This window comes from Sprattus sprattus, assembly GCF_963457725.1.
Source record: "Sprattus sprattus genome assembly, chromosome: 18".
NCBI classification, from domain to species: domain Eukaryota; kingdom Metazoa; phylum Chordata; class Actinopteri; order Clupeiformes; family Clupeidae; genus Sprattus; species Sprattus sprattus.
Window position 1 is genome coordinate 8,514,960 of NC_137916.1, and position 20,000 is coordinate 8,534,959.

General features: G+C 45.7%; 2 protein-coding genes across 2 annotated transcripts in view; both read left to right on the plus strand.

Moving 5' to 3' along the window:
• The window catches only part of map3k3 (mitogen-activated protein kinase kinase kinase 3), a 26,156-nt gene extending 25,887 nt beyond the window's left edge, over positions 1-269 (plus strand). Inside the window, exon 18 of the mRNA XM_080857119.1 lies at positions 1-269. This exon is cut by the window's left edge and continues 1,614 nt beyond it. The gene's annotated coding sequence lies outside the window, so the exon portion shown is untranslated.
• Positions 270-9,264: 8,995 nt separating this feature from the next.
• On the plus strand, positions 9,265-19,555 carry gfap (glial fibrillary acidic protein). The gene is made up of 9 exons (XM_080856430.1): positions 9,265-9,785; positions 14,333-14,393; positions 15,795-15,890; positions 16,572-16,733; positions 17,100-17,225; positions 17,622-17,842; positions 18,313-18,356; positions 18,527-18,612; positions 19,143-19,555. The coding sequence occupies exons 1-9, from the start codon at positions 9,280-9,282 to the stop codon at positions 19,182-19,184; spliced, it is 1,344 nt and encodes a 447-aa protein (XP_080712556.1). The 5' UTR covers positions 9,265-9,279; the 3' UTR covers positions 19,185-19,555.
• The last annotated feature ends 445 nt before the right edge of the window (positions 19,556-20,000 follow it).

Consider the following 20,000-nt stretch of genomic DNA (forward strand, 5'->3'; position numbering starts at 1 on the left):
TCACACTTATAGTTAGGGTTATAGTTAGTTTAGTAGTCACTTCTGTTATCCTAGGTTTAAAAAACTGAAGGTCTCATCTAGAAGTGAGTGTTACTATGTCGGAGTAAACAGTGTTTAATGTGCCACTGGTGATCAGGCTACAGTATGTCAGAGTAACCAGTGTTTAATGTGCCACTGGTGATCAGGCTACAGTATGTCAGAGTAACCAGTGTTCAATGTGCCACTGGTGATCAGGCTACAGTATGTCAGAGTAACCAGTGTTCAATGTGCCACTGGTGATCAGGCTACAGTATGTCAGAGTAACCAGTGTTCAATGTGCCACTGGTGATCAGGCTACAGTATGTCAGAGTAACCAGTGTTCAATGTGCCAGTGGTGATCAGGCTACAGTATGTCAGAGTAACCAGTCATCAATGTGCCACTGGTGATCAGGCTACAGTATGTCAGAGTAACCAGTGTTCAATGTGCCAGTGGTGATCAGGCTACAGTATGTCAGAGTAACCAGTGTTCAATGTGCCACTGGTGATCAGGCTACAGTATGCCAGAGTAACCAGTGTTTAATGTGCCACTGGTGATCAGGCTACAGTATGTCAGAGTAACCAGTGTTCAATGTGCCACTGGTGATCAGGCTACAGTATGTCAGAGTAACCAGTGTTCAATGTGCCACTGGTGATCAGGCTACAGTATGTCAGAGTAACCAGTGTTTAATGTGCCACTGGTGATCAGGCTACAGTATGTCAGAGTAACCAGTGTTCAATGTGCCACTGGTGATCAGGCTACAGTATGTCAGAGTAACCAGTGTTCAATGTGCCACTGGTGATCAGGCTACAGTATGTCAGAGTAACCAGTGTTCAATGTGCCACTGGTAATCAGGCTACAGAGAGGGGCACCGCTCTGAGGTGTGTGCTCATCAATCATGTGAGTGTTCCGTGCGATCTTACGGGTCTGATTCTGTTGTGTTTAAATGACATGCTGTTTGGAACAGACACCATTGTGCTCTGCCGTCTAGGTGTCATCTACACTTTTTAAACATGGTGTCTGATTGTAGTTCAGTCCAGAATCCAGAATAGATCAAACCTAAACCAGCTCAGAAAGACAGGGCAGCAAGTAAATGTACTTCCTGAACCATGCAGGGAAAGAGCACGTCCTTTCCCATACGCAGAAAAAATGACTGTTGCGATCTATCATTCTATCATTTGTTTTTGGTTGTTGTTGTTTTGTTGTTTCTGTTTTATATGTGTTGCCAGAGCATGGTAAAACCTAAAGTGCCTTTATTTTTGTTTAAATGTAGATAATCTGCCACATGTATGTCGAAGACAAAGGTTAGTGGTCCTTCTCACTTAAGGAGAGGTGTAAGTGCCTTAAACTCAATTCAGCAGTGTTTTTTTTTAAACCCATTTGGATCATAGCACTTTTGAAAATGAATGTTTCATTGCTGTTTCTTTACCAGTTGTGTTTTACTTCAGTCTTTGGGTTTTATTATGCTTTAATGTGAAATCCGTCAATTTATTTATATCTTGTGTTTTTTATCTCTTTTCTGTGCATTTAAAAAAAAAAAAAAAAAAAAACGTGCATAAATATATTTTTATATATTTTATAAGATATTGAGACCAGACCATTCAACATCTGAGTAAGCTTATGTTAGAAAATCTGAAATTTCTACAGTTTTATAAAAAAAAGGACATAAAAGAAGTAGTTACAAATACTAAAAGCAGCTGGTTTTGCAAAGATGAAAACACAAATTGTGTGTGTGTGTATTTGTGTAAAGAGCTGGGTGAAGTGTGAGCTCTCGATGGTCAATCCTGTACCGAGGCTGGGCTTCGGTTGCTTGGTAAATTGCAAGTGGGTCCATGACAGATAGATAGAGAATGAGTTCTAGGTCACGTGTGATAGAATCCGTTCTTAGTCGCGTGTGATGGAGTGAGTTCTAAGTCACATGTGATGGAGTGAGCTCTAAGTCACATGTGATGGAGTGAGCTCTAAGTCACATGTGATGGAGTGAGCTCTAAGTCACATGTGATGGAGTGAGCTCTAAGTCACATGTGATGGAGTGAGTTCTAAGTCACATGTGATGGAGTGAGCTCTAAGTCACATGTGATGGAGTGTGCTCTAAGTCGCGTGTGATGGAGTGAGTTCTAGGTCACTTGTGATGGAGTGAGCTCTAAGTCACATGTGATGGAGTGAGCTCTAAGTCACATGTGATGGAGTGAGTTCTAAGTCACATGTGATGGAGTGAGTTCTAAGTCACGTGTGATGGAGTGGGCTCTAAGTCACATGTGATGGAGTGAGTTCTAAGTCACATGTGATGGAGTGAGTTCTAGGTCACTTGTGATGGAGTGAGCTCTAAGTCACATGTGATGGAGTGAGCTCTAAGTCACATGTGATGGAGTGAGTTCTAAGTCACATGTGATGGAGTGAGTTCTAAGTCACGTGTGATGGAGTGGGCTCTAAGTCACATGTGATGGAGTGAGTTCTAGGTCACATGTGATGGAGTGGGCTCTAAGTCACTTGTGATGGAGTGAGTTCTAGGTCACATGTGATGGAGTGAGCTCTAAGTGTGTCTGTGTGTGGTGTTGTCTGTTGGAGCACTGAGCGTGCGTGGGGAAGATGGTGGGAAGAGAGTGGGAATGGTTTTTGCATGGATGTGGTCAAGTCAAGAATGGAAGTCAGCTAGACTGCTTAGAAGTGAGTGGGCGTGGGCCCTCTTTTCAGAGTGGGAGTTTTGTAAAAGATTATAAAGAAGAGAGACGAGTGTAGCCTGGCTGCCTGGTACAGCCTTGGCCACCAGAGGGCGCTCTTTCACCCGGCTCCACGACGACTTTGTTTAGCTCAGGGTTCTGGGGGTCCTCCTGCCGAAGCAATCTGACCACAGCACCACCTAGTGCCTCTTTTGTGTTGCAGCATATCATTCGTCGCTTTTATTACATTGTTTTTTTTTTTTTTTTTTTTTTTTTTTTTATTGTCTCTATAGTCTGTCTCTCCCTACTGAAGACAGGACTAAACTAAAGAATAATTTTCTTGGGATGTTAAAGACGTTTTGCTCATGACTCGAGTGAGATATTAAAAGGCTGCTAGAGTGAGTGACTCAAGGCAGCTAGAAATCAGTATTTACAATGTTCTGGAAGACCCCTTTTTTGATAAAGAAAGAGACAACTTTTTAAAAGTGAACCCTGAGGTAAGCAGAAGATTCCCAACTGATGAATTTCTATATAAATACATGAATGAATATGTATCATGACGGTGGACTTGCAGTGCAAAGTCCAGTGTATCAAGACATTTACAATAAAAAAAGCATTATGTTGAAATATGCGCTCTGTTTTGTCTGCTATTTGATTTAATGTCCTCTCTGGTGGAAAGTAGCCTGCTGATGTTTTGCCAAACAGTGCAGTGGAGGTCCAGCTCTGAGGTACGGTGTGACTACTGTGTGAAGTAACAGTTGGGGAAACTAGAACTCTAAATCTGCCTGAACCCTTCATTTATTCTCCAAGACCACACACGCACGCACACACACACACACACACACACACACACTCACTTACTCAGTCACTCACAAACACACTAACTCACTCTCACACACACACACATAAGCACATACGCACATTCTAATGTACGCTCACACCAAAGACTTTGGAAACAGTATAACTGAACAAGGGTGTGTGTGTGTGTTTGTTTGTATGTGTGTGAAAGAATATATGCTTGATGTCAGAAACCTGGTGCCTCGCTTGATTGATTTGGAGTTAAACATGCACAAATGCTGTGTTCCAAAAGATGTCAGTGTATAAAAGTGTGTGTGTGTGTGTTTGGGGGTATGGGTGTTCGCTCCTTGGCCTGGCGGGTCCTGGACAGCGTCAGGGTTGTTTTTTTCCAAGCCTCTGCTGTTGTTGCTTGTGCTGCAGCCGTTGGCCTCAGCTGTCTGTCTGCCTGGAGCCCTTTGGCTGGTCACACCGTCATCCCTCTCAATGGGGACCTTTATGCAGGAGAGAGAAGCTGCTGAACTGATGTGGTTCTTTAATCCTCTCTCTCTCTTTACTTTGTTTCATGCTGCCTCCTTACCCCCATCTCTCTCGCTCGCTCTTGGCCTGTCTCTGAAGTGAACGAAAGCAGAGGGAGAGAGAGAGAGAGAAAGAGACGACTGCTCAAGAAAGTGACGGTGGAACAGAGAGAAGCCTAAAGCCAAACAAAGGTTCCTGGTGGAACGGCTCAACGGCTGGCAGCAGTTGTTTTATTGCCTTGTTTTCCTGCATGCATGTTTTAAGCCTGTGTGTTTGTGTGTGTGTGTGTGTGTGTGTGTGTGTGTGTGTGTGTGTGTGTGTGTGTGTGTGTGTGTGAGAGAGAGAGTGTGTGTGTTTGTATGTGAGTGTGTGTGTGTGTGTGTGTGTGTGTGTGTGTGTGTGTGTGTTTGTGTGAAAAAGTGTGTGTGTGTGTGTGTGTGTGTGTGTGTGTGTGTGTGTGTGTGAGAGAGAGAGAGAGAGAGTGTGTGTTTGCCACAGAAACTACTCTTTGTTGCTATGGAGTATCAGGGGCTCTGTTTTAGATGTGCCAGGTCAGTACACACCCCTGAAGCATTAAGATAGGTCAGGAGGACTAAATCTCCATGTCTTGAAACAGCTTTCAAACAGCTTGCTCAGTCTTTTTTGTTAGATGAGTTTTTTTCAAGTCTTGAAGTCATGCCAGATTTTCTCAATGCATTCCAATTTCTCCTAAAAGTCCCTGTGGTTCTTAATGAGAACTACAGTCCCCACAGGTTTCAATATAAAATAATAGTGTAATTATGCATGTGTGGGGTGACAGTGTTGTGCGTATGGTTTGGTGTCCTGTTGACATCTGTCCAGGTGCTGTCAGCCAGAATTCCTGGCCATGTTGATGCTGGGACCCCCCAACATTCCTATGCATCCCAACCTCCCACCACCCCCCACAAAGGGCCCTTTGTCCGGCTATGGGACAGGAGTAATCCCCCTCTCCCTGTCTTTTATTCATGGGGGCGATTGAGCCTTTGTGCCATGGTGTGGCAGAGGTGTTCCCAAAAATCCAACCCGCAAGCCCCAGTCCCTCTCTGGTGGAGCACTGCTCACACACACACACACACACACACACACACATGGGTGTGTACAGCGCCTTGCCCCCAGTGCTGTCTCGCCTTCCCCACTGCACTATTTGAGATGAAACTGTGTGAGTGAGAGTGTGTATGGTGTGAGTGTGTATATTCTGAAGTAATGTGCCTGTGTCAGTTTGTATGATACATGTGCAAGCTGGATGTATTCTTCACTGTGTGTGTGTGTGTGTGTGTGTGTGTGTGTGTGTGTGTGTGTGTGTGTGTGTGTGTGTGTGTGTGTGTGTGTGTGTGTGTGTGTGTGTGTGTGTGTGTGTGTGTTTGTGTGTGTGTCTGACCCTATGGAGCCCCCCATCAGTAATGCTGACGGAGTGTTGGATTGGGGTGGCAGCCTCCCAATGGCCCTTTGTGACAGTGATCTCTGCTTAGTAGAGGGAGGGGGAGGGGGGTTACATGGCCCTCTTTTCCCCACAGAGAGCACACTATTTCTGGGAGGGAGGGCTAGCTCAGCACTGGCCACAGCTAGCCCCTAGCTGTGGCCAGACATTGTTTTGGAGAAGGTTACTGGCTAGCTGTGGCCTGACATTTGGCTTGGCTGAATGTTATGTCTGTTTTTGCTATTTGTCTTTTTCCCACTCTTCTCCTACCACTGCGGATGTGTCTGGAAGCAGATTGTTCCCGTAAATCAAATTGTATTCCTGTACTTTTCTTTCAATAAGATTGTCTTTCCATCTGTTTTATAACCAGCTTTATCACACACACACACACACACACACACACACACACACACACACACACACACACACACACACACACACACACACACACACACACTTTCAGCACAAAGTTAAGACAGACAGGAAAGCAGAGAGAACAAGCTCCCCTGAATGAAAGGGGGAGTCTGGCAGTCTGGGGTCCATTTTACACTGGCAGTAGATCAGTCCTCAGGAGCGACATTAGGATTCTGCCCCAGCCTCCAGCCTCTCCCCTTCCCCTTCTCTTCTCCCTTCCCTCCTTTCCCTCTCCCCTTCCCTCCTTTCCCTCTCCCCTTCCCTCCTTTCCCTCTCCCTTCTCTCCTTTCCCTCTCCCCTCGCACTCAACACATGAATCAGCTGTTTGACTTGAACTCTTCCTGGCTCCTAAAAATTCAACTAGTAAATGGGGGGGAAGAGGGGTTTGACGAGTGAGTCAGGTGATTCTTTACTGTCTGTTTGTTCTGTACATATCTCCCCTCTTTTGTCTGCATTCCACACTCACTCTACTTCTCCTTTTCTTTCTGTGACGAAACTCTCCTCACTGCCACAAAGTCTTTCACTTTTTTCACCTCCTCTGTCTCTCACTGTTTTCTTCTTGTACTCTCCTCTCCTGCTCTCTTTTCATCTCTCCATCTCCTCTCCCCTCCCTCTCTCTTTCTCTCTTTCGCTGAATGCTTCCTCTCTGACTGTGAGTCCCCCAGTGACGGGATCTGAGGCAACCAGAGTGGCTTCCCCAGCCATCCAGGGGGGCGATATGCTCCATCAGGACTTAATGATGACACCATCTCATTAATCCTCCATGGTAGGACTTACAGTGAACCCGCAGCCTTTTCACCCTCCATTTACAAGCACCCTATTTCAATTCCAGTTACTCTGAATAGTGCTCCCAGTCGTTTCTAAGCCCGCTGACTTCTTTAGGCCACGGTTACCATCAAACAGACTAAACACACAACAACCTTTAGTGGGGTTTATTTACTGTCTGGCTTTGGCTTCTCAGTCCCCTCTGTGTTTTTGGGTGAATGGGAGGAACGGGTATGTTTTCTCACTTCTGTAGTGACTTAGAAGGTTCTGATTGATGTGGTGTCAGCAATGCAGGTTCCTGTCAGGTGAGGTGAGGTGAGCCAATGAGATTGCCAGGTTAGAGAGAGCATTTGGATAAGGAAGGTGTTGCTGGTGTCAAGATTTTAAGACTACATTTGATCATCCTAACTTAATCGATTAACTGTAAAAAGGGGGTCGTTATCTCTTGTTAATTATGTCTTCTGTCATCTATCCAATGAGAAATGACTCTCTATTGGTCACTTCACATCTTCTCCAACTGGGATTACATGTGGCATGCCCACTGGTTCAACCCTCGGACCTGTCTTAATCCAGAACTATGTGATGCTGCCAAATTACCACACCTAATGAAATCTGTAATCTGGTCAGACTTTCTGACATTTTACAGATAATTCAAAATCTATGCCACAATTTAAGTCTTCTAAATTGTAAACTCTTCTGTCAACACACAGTCTGTCAACACATGTTCTCCAGATGCATACAGTATCTTATCGGCAAATGTACTAGCTTTCTTCAAGCTGTACTTGTAGTGTGTTTTGCTTTAATCACTAAATCTAATCTAAATTTAAATTAAAATCCTGATATATGGATGCTCACCAGTTACTTGTATTCAAAGATGATATTTAATTGTTGTCATTCCATAAACCTTGAACTCTGTCAGTCAAAACACAACAAACACAACAATGTGAAACACAACAATGATCTCTCAAAGGTCTCAAAGTTATGTTCACTGATATATACCCTGCATAGTAATAATATATTTTTTAATCCTTTTATATAATCCTGATCTGTATTACTATTTTGCTCGCCCCCAGTGTTCTTTAGCATAGTTGTCACAAGTCATTTGTCACAAGTCATTTGTGGTGGCAAATGCAGTCTCACTCTTCTGCTCTCCCCCCTGAGTATGATGCAACATACTGTAAGCTCCTGGAGCTTCCACGATGAGCCCGCATGATTCTAAGGCCTTCAGGTTCATCTCAGGATTCAGTCAACTGCCTTCCCCAAGCCAGAACCCAAAGCCCATTATCAGCTCTCCAAAGTCAGCTACGGTTCAACCATAAATCCTTTGAAGTGAGCGTCCCCCTGAGGTATCCATGGTGATAGGGAGGCAATTGATTTGAAACGGCTCTGCTGCTGCTGGTCTCCCAGCCAGCTGGTTTGACTCTCTGTTACCTGGTGGATGACTTTGTGCTTGGGTTTGACAAACAAGCTTAACAGTACACATTTAGTTCTCAGCATGGTGCTGTAAAACATCTTTCAGGGAAGAGTTGTTATTTTCAGTGTGGGCAGATATCCGTTGTGTATGCCAGTGGCTTTGCTGGGATCATTCAGTGCAGAAACCTGCTCTGTGCAAAAGTGCTTATTGGAACATATCGACCAAGTCTGTCTGGACTAATTCTCAGTCTTCCAAAAAAAAATCAGCATTCTATAGACATTTTCTTTTTTTTATTAATATTTGTCTTGTTGATGTGACTTGATAGAAATGATAAATAATCACACTGAGGGTTGCGATCGTGTCAGAGTCGGTAGAAATACAATAGCTGGCAGAGTTTAGAGGCATTATTGTCTGCCTGTGATTCAGAGGTCCAGATTAGCACAAAAGAAAATGGCCACCTAAACTCATGCACCCATATTTTTTTTCTTCTTCTTTGTGCCCATTACATAATTGTGCCAGTGTTCCGTGACATCATTAAACTCCTGCCGAGACAGGGAATAAACAGTCTCTGCAGAGAGGAGAGTAGCAGAGGAGAGAAGGGAGTAGGTGGAGGAGGAGGAGGAGGAGGAGGAGTGGGAGGGAGAGGATGAAAATCTGTGGGAGAGGGAGGAGAACAGAAGGGAAGGGAGGAGCAATGCTGGGGTGACAGTGCTGAAATTGAGAAGAAGCACCATGACCTCATGTCTCTCTCTCTCCCTCTCTCTCTCTCTCTCTCTCGCTCACCTCTTCTGCCATGACATGCCATCATATCATGCCTTTGGTTCAGAATGCATCCCTCTCTTTTTCTTTCTCTCCCTCTGTCTGTCTGTCTTTCGGTCTCACTCTATTTGTTTGATAGTTTTGGGGTAACAAGAGATAAATACCTCATCAACTGGGAGATAAATGTCCCCCAGTTGATGAGTGAGTCAGTTGGTCACACCAAATCCAAGTTATGCAGCAGAGATGGGGAGGGGACAGGGGGCTGTTTGTAGCTGAGTGGGCAAGCACAAACAATCTCTGCACCCCAGCTTTTGAGTGTCACACATACCCCCCCCAAAAAAACTCCCATTTATCCACCCCCTCATTGCTCCCCTCATGTGCACCCCTCCCCGAGCTCTCTCTCTCTCCCTCCTTCCCTCTCTGTCTCTCCATCCTTCCATGTCTATAAAAGCCTGCCACTTCCCCGTCCCCAGCCCCACTCTCTCTCTCCCTCTGTCTCAGCATGGAGAACCAGCGAGTCCAGTCATCGTACCGCAAGCGCTTCGGGCCCCAGGGCAGCTCCTCCATGGGGACGCGTCTCTCCGGTGGCCGGCTCTCGCTCCACGGCAGTGGGCGCCACCTCTCCCTCTCCAGCCCCATGACCCTCACCACCTCCCGGCTGTCCCTGGGCAGCGCGCCCATCATCGGCGAGCGGCTGGACTTCTCCACGGACTCGCTGCTCAAGGCCCAATACCGAGAGACGCGCACCAACGAGAAGGTGGAGATGATGGGCCTGAACGACCGCTTCGCCACCTACATCGAGAAGGTGCGCTTCCTGGAGCAGCAGAACAAGCTGCTGGTGGCCGAGCTCAACCAGCTGCGGGGGAAGGAGCCAAGCCGCCTTGGGGACATCTACCAGGAGGAGCTGCGGGAGCTCCGCAGGCAGGTGGACGGACTGGGCTCCAGCAAGGCCCGGCTGGAGATAGAGAGGGACAACCTGGCTGGAGACGTGGCCACCCTCAAGCAGAGGTAAGGGGGAGCTGGGGGACAGCTGGGGGGAGGGACTGTGCATCCTTTGGTTTTGTGTCAGTTACGTTGAATATGTTGATTTATCTTGGTTTTAATCCTTGGTTTCAATTCTTACTGCTACTCTGTGTAAGTCTAAGGGATAGAGAAAGAGATTGACAAAAGAGGATAAGAGATAGAGAAAGAGACAGAGAGAAGAGTCTGGAAGACAGAGAAAATCCTTATCATGTTGTTGTGAGATGACATTGGAACTTCAGAGGAAATATGGTTTCATTCATCAATAAGGCAAGAATGGGAGGTGAAATGAAGTGTCTCCATGGTAGATCTCTGTAAAGTGCAGCACAAGTCAAGTTTTCGAAGAATCTGCCTCTTTAACTGGACTTTAACTTGATTATCTCTGTGGGGAAAACCAACTACAAGATCACACAAAAATAATAGGTTATGTCTGAATCAAGGTTAATGTTGAAGATAAACTCATCAAATGACTCAACAACTCTGTCACATTAGTCACATCTGTCAGATGGCATCTCATCAGGGAGAGGGAATAAGGGAATAAGAGGGAATTTTTCACTCTTTAGTGAAAGGAACGGCATGTTCCGTGAAGGGGTTTGAGGCTCAGGCAGTCTTTTCTCACCCTGGTTCTTTTCAAACTTGAGCCTGGCTCCTTCTTAGCCTGTGAATGACGAGTGTGAGGGGGGACAGAGGGGGGATGGAGAGGGGACGGACACACAATAGAGCCCTTCCCCAGAGACAAACGTGCAGACGGCAGATGTCCCGTAGACCACCAGGACGAAGTCATTCCCCCTGCAGCCAGCTGCTTCTCCATAACACTATAGCAGGGGGTCATGAAGTGGGACCCCTCACTCAAGATGGTGTCCCCGTGTTCCTGACCCCCACCCCCCGCCCCTCTCTTTCTGCTCACTGTCCTCCGTCACTTATAGGTATAGTATGTGTGTGTCTACAGCTTGCTACCAGGAATGAGGTTATACGAAATAACACACAGAATACACAAAGCAGTTCATTTCAGTAAGCTGCACACATTCCTCCTCAATAGTGCTGGATAGCATCTCAGAGATTAAGCTTCAGGCACCGTGGGAAGGGGAGGTTGGCATGAGAGGAACAGACTGACAGGGGTGAGAGGATGAGTCCATAACAGGTGGCGTGACATTATGAGGGTGCGATTTATTGGCATTGTATTATGCCTAATGGACATAGGTTAAAGGTTAGAGTGTGTGTGTGGGGGGGAGGGCTGTTGAGTAAATGAAATATTGGCTGTGAAGTGAACTCGTAAAAGTGCCTGTGAACTCAGCTGTATAAAATGTGTACTATTAACTACACCTGACTGTACTCGCATGTTGACCTTGTCTTTCACAGTATATATAGTATAGTATATTGTATTCTACACATGTGTGTGTATATTTGTGCCTGGCTTTGTGACAGTGTGTGTGTGTGTGTGTGTGTGTGTGCGCGTGTGTGTGTGTGTGCGTGTTTATGAATGCGTCCATCCTCCCCGTGGAAAATTCTGCTTGTCCAAGTGAGATGGTGAATGGCTTATGGTGCAGAAACGCTCTGTTGAGCCTCCGTCACGCCCCTGCTGAGCCTCCCTGGGTTCCCTCACTAGGAGCTACAACACACATCCAGACACGAGCAACACACTTGTTACGCCCCAACTTTAGTGGCTCTATGGGGCGAACAAACAATCCACCACTGACCCAAGTAACAACTAAAACACCTTTTAAAAGTACCAAATCCATGGGATTTATTTACAACAATTACACAACACTACATGACAAAAATCCCAGGTTGAGAGGCAGCAAGACCAGCAGTCCCCATGCAAAAAGCCTCTCCTCTGTAGCAGGAAACTGGAGTCTTTAAGTGCTGCTTGACCACCTGGCCAGGTGCATCTCATCTGGTCAGGTGCATCTCATCTGGCAATCAGGGGAACACAACATGGGCGGAGCTACAGAAAACGGAGGGAAAGTGACAAACAAAGAACACAACACATGTGGTCGTAACACCCCCACACTTAAAACAATGAATATACAGTGAGTCACATACAATAACACTTACAAGTTCATTGTGACTAATGTTTAATCATTGTACTCTAAAGCTAAAGACAGGGACTGCTTCTTACAAAAAGGTTTTAACTTAAGGTCAGAGGGGAATCAAAAAGCTTGCCATCATGACAAACGAAGTCTAACAAGGTCTAAGTTCTTTCAAAAAGGTCAACAAAACTACTGCTACTTAATGGAAGGATAGCAGCCGAACAAACAGGTAGCCATAAAAAGTGGGTAACACTCCCAAAAGACACAAAATGGCCACCACCATGAGGTGAACAGACAAAATCCAAACAAAGTTACTGCATCTTCCTACAACCGCACAGCACCACAGGTGCCCAACACAAAGTGGAGTGCAACAGCCACCAATCCACAAGGGTCACACAGTAGTCATCACTACAAACCAAAATGTTGCCAGCTTACACCTAAGCTGCAACCAAAACAGTAGTCATCACTACAAACACAATGTTGCCAGCTTACACCTAAGCTGCAACCAAACAGTGGCCCAAGTTAAGTGAACTGCCACCACCACTACACAAAATGGGCACCACATGGTCTTCTACCACATACACAAGTTAGTGATGGATGCAACAAAAAAAACACAGCAACACACAAAATGACCTTATGTAGTGGGTGTGGCCTTCCAAGCCAAGATCCACTGATCTCTGGAGCGACCACCTCCCACAAACAAAAAGGGCACAGCACAACTGATTAGCTGCAATTCAAACATGTAAAAGAATCAACACACAAGTGGCCCAACCAAACGTGGACTGCAACAACCACAACTCACAAATGGGTCACACAGTAGTACTCACTACACACAAAATGTTGCCAGCTTACACCTAAGCTGCAACCGAAACAGTAGTACTCACTACACACAAAATGTTGCCAGCTTACACCTAAGCTGCAACCGAAACAGTAGTCGTAACTACACACAAAATGTTGCCAGCTTACACCTAAGCTGCAACCGAAACAGTGACCCAACCAATATGGAGTGCAGTATCCACCTCTCAAAGGTCACGCACCACAAGTCATTACTCCCCATACAATTCCAAATTTACAGCCGCGCAAAACAAAACTACCACATAAAAATAGAAAACCACTCAGACAGACCCGTTGCTGTGAAAGTGCAAATGACTGGAATTCCTTCAGAGAAAACACCCCAACCTGTCTACAAAGATGGCTAATGTTCCTAGCTAGTCTTCAGTGGCGCCCCGGGAGGCTCCTTTAAACGTTGAGCTCTGTAAGCAGGCAGCAGACCCAATACAAAGCCTACTGCCACACTCAGAAACGTACCCACGTCCAGGTATACCACCAAAAACAAAAAAGGCAAAATAACAAAGTGGCAAGACTATCGTCCTGCCCGACGGCTATCTAATCAGGATGCTCTCCAAACCTCCAGGTCACTCAGGCAACTACCAGTCACAAGCACTAAGCAAACAACAGATGATCTAACAAAAGGATGACCACTACTCAACACAAAAGCCATTAGCTTCACACAAAAAACCTTACACATCCACCTCATGGATGTTCAATCCCGGACGAGCCCCCATCTTTGTTACGCCCCAACTTTAGTGGCTCTATGGGGCGAACAAACAATCCACCACTGACCCAAGTAACAACTAAAACACCTTTTAAAAGTACCAAATCCATGGGATTTATTTACAACAATTACACAACACTACATGACAAAAATCCCAGGTTGAGAGGCAGCAAGACCAGCAGTCCCCATGCAAAAAGCCTCTCCTCTGTAGCAGGAAACTGGAGTCTTTAAGTGCTGCTTGACCACCTGGCCAGGTGCATCTCATCTGGTCAGGTGCATCTCATCTGGCAATCAGGGGAACACAACATGGGCGGAGCTACAGAAAACGGAGGGAAAGTGACAAACAAAGAACACAACACATGTGGTCTAAACACACACAATCATGAGCAACACACCTCCAAACACACATCCAGACACACATCCAAACACACATCCAAACACACATCCAGTCACGAGCAACACACATCCAAACACACATCCAAACACGAGCAACACACTTCTAAACACACACAATCATGAGCAACACACCTCCAAACACACCTTCAAACACACATCCAGACACACATCCAAACACACATCCAAACACACATCCAGTCACGAGCAACACACATCCAAACACACACCCAAACATGAACAAACACACATCCAAGCACATTTCCAAACACACATCCAAACACAAGCAAACACACATCCAAACACACACGCAAACACACACCCAAACATGAACAAACACACATCCAAGCACATTTCCAAACACACATTCAAACACAAGCAAACACACACCCCAACATGACCATACACACATCCAAACAGGAGCAAATACACATCCAACTGGGCTGATGCAATTCAAAGGGGACTTGTCATTTTGTGTCATTGGTCATTGATTTCATATTGATGGCAGTGGTTGAAGGGGATGATAAATGACCCTCGGTCCCTTCTGTTCCCCACAGGCTGCATGATGAGACGGCTCTGCGGCAGGAGGCTGACAACAACCTCAACACTTTCAGACAGGTGAGCATCACACAGGCACACTGGTACTGTGATCCCAGCTCATTAAGCAGAAGATATACTCAGATTACAGAATAGGGCAGTAACTAAGGTGTGTGTGTGTGTGTGTGAGTGTGTGTGTGTGTGTGTGTGTGTGTGTGTGTGTGTGTGTGTGTGTGTGTGTGTGTGTGTGTGTGTGTGTCTGTGTCTCTGTGTGTGTGTGTGTGTGTGTGTGTGTGTGTGTGTGTGTGTGTGTGTGTGTAAAAAAAAAAATGGACTTGCCCCACCAAATGATGGCCTTATCCAGCTTGACACACACAGAAAGCCTGCACAGTTGTATTCCTTTCAGGGTTTTTTCTTCAGTTTTGTTTATTCAGTCCTTTTTTGGGATTTTTATCTTTTTCCATAAAAACTGGCTGGTGCTTCCATCTCCTGATATCCCTGTGTGGTTTGTGGAAAAATGCAATCGCTATGTCACTATGCTCACTTCCCGGTTTGGCTCCAGGTTATTAACTGGCTTAAAACAACAACCCACTTGGCATGGTCGTGGAGCCAAGCTAACCCTCCTCTCTCTATCAAGCCTGAGAAAACCCTCCTTCACGGATTATTCCCAAAAGCGTACTTATCCGTTCAGACAAAAGAACAACTTCTGCAGCAGCTTCTCTTCTGATACCTCACACAGTATCCACGCCATCGCCATTTCCCCCATCTTCCATTACCAGTTCCCCCATCATAGCAGTTAAAGGGACAGCCCCACCCCTACTGACACACAGACACACACACACACACACACACACACACACACACACACACACACACACACACACACCCTAAACACATACACATTTCATGGTCCGGTTATGGATCATGAGCTTGGAGAGTGATTTGGCGAAGATACAGAAACACTTTCTCACAGAGACATGCATGCTTGTCTAACGCACATGAGTACAGACATCTACTAACACACCTCAAATAGATGAGTTTCAGATTAGATCGCTAAAGTGCTCATCCAGTATGTGGACATTTGAAGACAAAGGTCAATACTGTTCAAACAAAACATAGTACACACTAACACAAACAAAGTACACACTAACACAAACATAGTACACACTAACACAAACATAGTACACACTAACACAAACAAAGTGCACACTAATACAAACATAGTACACACTAACAAAAACATAGTTCACACTAACACAAACATAGTTCAGACTAACACAAACATAGTACACACTAACACAAACATAGTACACACTAACACAAGCACAGTACACACTAACACAAACCTTCATTCAGCAGCACTGACCCCATCGCTCTCTCTCTCTCTCTCTCTCTCTCTCTCTCTCTCTCTCTCTCTCTCTCTCTCTCTCCTCCTGTATCTTTTCTTGTCGTTCTGCCTCTTTCCTCTCTCTCTCATTGTAGGATGTTGATGAGGCGGCGATGAACAGGGTACAGCTGGAGAGGAAGATTGATGCCCTGCAGGACGAGATCATGTTCCTGAAGAAGATCCATGAGGAGGTGTGTGTTGCCCTCACCAATGCCAGTCTATGCCCATAAGCAGGCACTGAATTATTCTCCATGGTGACCTTGTCCCTTGTTAATCTGCTCCCTTGTCCTCATCCCTCTCCTCACTCTTTGGTCGCTCCTCACTCTTTACTTTCTTTCTCGCCACCTTCCGTGTCCATCATTCCTTTTTCTGTGGCCTCCTCTTCCTACCTCCTCTTCATCACTCTTTCTCTCCCCCCATCTTTTGTATATTTAATGGGAGGATGTAAGCCATGTTGTGGTTGAGAGTTTTGTTTTGTGTTATAATGATTTAACTGTGAGTTCTCAACCCCTCTCTTCTCTTCTCTTCTCTTCTCTTCTCTTCTCTTCTCTTCTCTTCTCTTCTCTTCTCTTCTCTTCTCTTCTCTTCTCTTCTCTTCTCTTCTCTTCTCTCCTCTTCTCTTCTCTTCTCTTCTCTTCTCCTCTCCTCTCCAATCTCCTCTCTCCTATTCTCTCCAATCTCCTCTCTCTTCTCTCCTCTCTTCTCTCCTCTCCCCTTCTCTTCTCTTCTCTCCTCTTCTCTTCTCTTCTCTCCTCTCCTCTTCTCTTCTCTTCTCTCCTCTCCTCTCCTTTCCTCTCCTTTCCTCTCCTCTCCTCTCCTCTTCTCTTCTCTCCTCTCCTCTCTCTTCTCTTCTCCTCTCCTTCTCCCTGCAGGAGCTGCGTGAGCTGCAGGAGCAGGTGCAGGCCCAGCAGATCCATGTGGAGATGGACGTGTCCAAACCCGACCTGACCGCTGCGCTGAGGGACATCAGAGTCCAGTATGAGTCCATGGCCTCCTCCAACATGCAGGAGACCGAGGAATGGTACCGATCCAAGGTGAGGACACTGACACTGGAAACTGGCAACACACGGATCACACACTTTCAAATGTAAGCTTCAACTTCACGTTTGCACACATGTGTCTGGCAACCACAAGGAAAGCTCAGTCTTTTACCTGATTTCTTTATATGTAACTCATTTATGCATTTGCCATTATCATGAATAGGCTAAAACATGGACATTTGGGACTACATTGCCCGAGGGGACACAGGTTCAAGTCTGGCCTGATGTCATTTCCCAATCCTTCCCCCACCTCTTCTCCACCTCCCTTCCTGTCATATCTTCAACTGTCCTATCCAAATAAAGGCATAAAAACCATGGACATTTGAATGGAATGGAAACTTTTCTGTCTTTCTTTGGCAGTTTTCTGACCTGACTGATGCAGCCGGTCGCAATACAGAAGCTCTAAGACAGGCCAAACAGGAGGCCAATGAGTTCCGCCGGCAAGTGCAGGTGCTGACCTGTGACCTGGAAGCTCTTCGTGGTACTGTGAGTATGATCATCATCATCCCCAATAAAACATGAATGGACAGGAAGGCTCTCAAGGGAAAAGTATGGGAGATCTGTGGAGCTGATTGTGTGTCTCTCTCTCTCTCTCTCTTTCTCTTTCTTTCCAACTCAAAGTGCTCTATAGGTATGACAAAGAGGGCATGTGGATGGCCAAAGCAATCTCTCTTTTCCTTTCCTTTTCATATTGCCTTCTACCTGCTTTTGCAAATTGCTCAAGTGTGGCTTGTGCTGAATTCTGTCCTGTATTCTCTCCCCCCCTCTCTCTCTCTCTCTCCCTCTCTCTCTCTCTCCCTCTCTCTCTCTCCCTCTCTCTCTCTCTCCCTCTCTCTCTCTCCCTCTCTCTCTCTCTCTCTCTTTCGCTGTCTCTCGAATAAGAATGACTCTCTGGAGCGGCAGCTGCGTGACATGGAGGATCGCTTTGCCATGGAGACGGCTGGTTACCAGGACAGCGTGGCCCGCCTGGAGGATGAGATCCACTCCCTGAAAGAGGAGATGGCCAGGCACCTGCAGGAGTACCAGGACCTCCTCAATGTCAAACTGGCCCTGGACATCGAGATCGCCACCTACAGGAAGCTCCTGGAGGGGGAAGAGAGCAGGTGAGAGGAAACGGACACATACTTAACAAAAGGACAGGAGAGGAGAGGAAAGAAAAGAGAGGAGTGGTGGGTGAGTAGAGAAGTGTAGGGGTGAGGAGAGGAGAGTAGAGAGGAGAGAAAAGGAGAATGGACGAGGAGAGGAGAGGAGAGGAGAGAAGAGGGGAGGAGAGGAGAGGGGAGGAAAAGAGAGGAAAAGAGAGGAAAGGAGAAGAGAGGAGAGGAGAGGAGAGGGGAGGTGAGGAAAGAAGAGGAGAGGAAAGGAGAAGAGAGAAGAGGAGAGGCCAAGAGATAAAAAGCAGAAACAAGAGAAAAGAAGAAAAGAGGTGAGATATGGGAATAGAAGAAAATAAGGAATGGGAGGGGGGGGGGGGGGGGGGGGGGGGGGTAGCCAGCTAGAGACGGATAGAAGATGGGATTTTTTCACTCTTTGGTTCTTGTCATTTCTTCTGATCCATGACTGTTTGTTGCAGAATCACCGTTCCTGTGCAGAGCTTTGCCAATCTCCAATTCAGAGGTACGTTTTTAACATAGCAGTAAGTATATACATTTAATATAAAGATAGGTCCCTCTATTACTGTGTGTGCACATTTGGTTGTTAGTGGCTATAGATGCAGAAATATCTTCAAAGAACATTTTATACATTCATTCTGTCTTCCTGTCTCTCTCGCTCTTTCTCTCCTGCAGAAACTTCTATGGACACGAAGTTCTCCCCTGAAGCTCATGTGAAGAGGAGCATTGTGGTGCGGACCGTGGAGACTCGCGATGGGGAGGTGAGCTGCTAGGAAGGATGGGATTGGGAGGACACCATCTATCAAAGAAACATCCACTCTCTGCTGGTGATTCTGTTGGTCAATTGATCCTGGGTAGAAAGAAAATCAGTAGTTAACTACAGTATTTGCAGAATCTTTTCTCTTTGTAATTCCTAAAATGACCACCAGAGGGAGACATACCAGATGTGTTGGCTTGCATCTGGTGTAGAAAAAAAAAGATCTCAAACAAATACGTTTTCATCTACACTGTCACAACATTTATCTAGCCCTGTTGCCCTAGGGTTAAGGTTGGGTCTATATTCTGAGGAATTCAGTTCTCAAAAAAAGCAAAATACATTAAATCTAACTTTTGTTTATACAGTAATATTTATCATATCTAAACGCTATGTACTACATCGGAATCGGGGAAAAAGCTCTCTGGGTGTACACACATCTCAGCATAGCTGCTGCTTTCAGACCTTTTGTGTGTGTCTTTGTTGAATGTGCCAGTGTGTCGCTGACACTGACACTCTGCCTTCTTTGTCTCTCAGATCATAAAGGAATCAACCACCGAGAGGAAGGAACTACCCTAAGCGCCTGCCAGCACACAAAGAACCCAAGGACCTAAAGGGCACAGCAACCTGTTGTTCACAGCAAACAGCTCTGTGGCCTCTTTACTCTCTCTCTCTCTATCTATCTATCTCTGTCTGTCTCACTGAACTAAAGACTGAACCCACCAAGCCTGTCCATACCCAATAACAACTATTCCTCCTCACAGGCACCCCCCTTCTACCATCATACAAATTCAGCTAACATTCACCGTAGCCTTAAAATTAAACATGACGTGCTTATTTCCATAGCACTTCTACCAAATATACTGTGATACAGCTGAGATAACTTTAGTAGCACAGCACTCATTAAGGCCTAAAGAAGATCACAAAAAACTCCATATTTGGAGTACTTTTCAGTCTCGCTCATAGCCAGACTGAATCCTGGGAGTTGTAGTATTTGTGTTAAACTCATAGCAGAGGGCCAGTCTTGAAGATGTAGTAAGTGTTCTTAGTCAGAGAGCAGAGAGAGACAAGTAGTTTATGTCCGGTCCTTAGCAGGGATAATGTTTGAGGGTTTGTGGTTCTTGTTCTTGTGGTTCTACGTGTTCTGCATAGTTGAGGTGTACGGAGAGAGAAGGAGGAACTACAGGTGCTGTACTGTAGATGTAGAAAAGTAGAAGGAGATGGATCTTAGGGAGCGATTAGATAAAGTGGGTTTGTTTGTCAGGGCCATTGATGGACGTATACTTCCCTTACATTCCAGTGTTGCCAAAGGGAGCATTCTAGTGGTATCACCCGTCATGTAATTAAATCATTACTTCATCTCTGTTTATCTATCCATCCATCTATCTATCTATC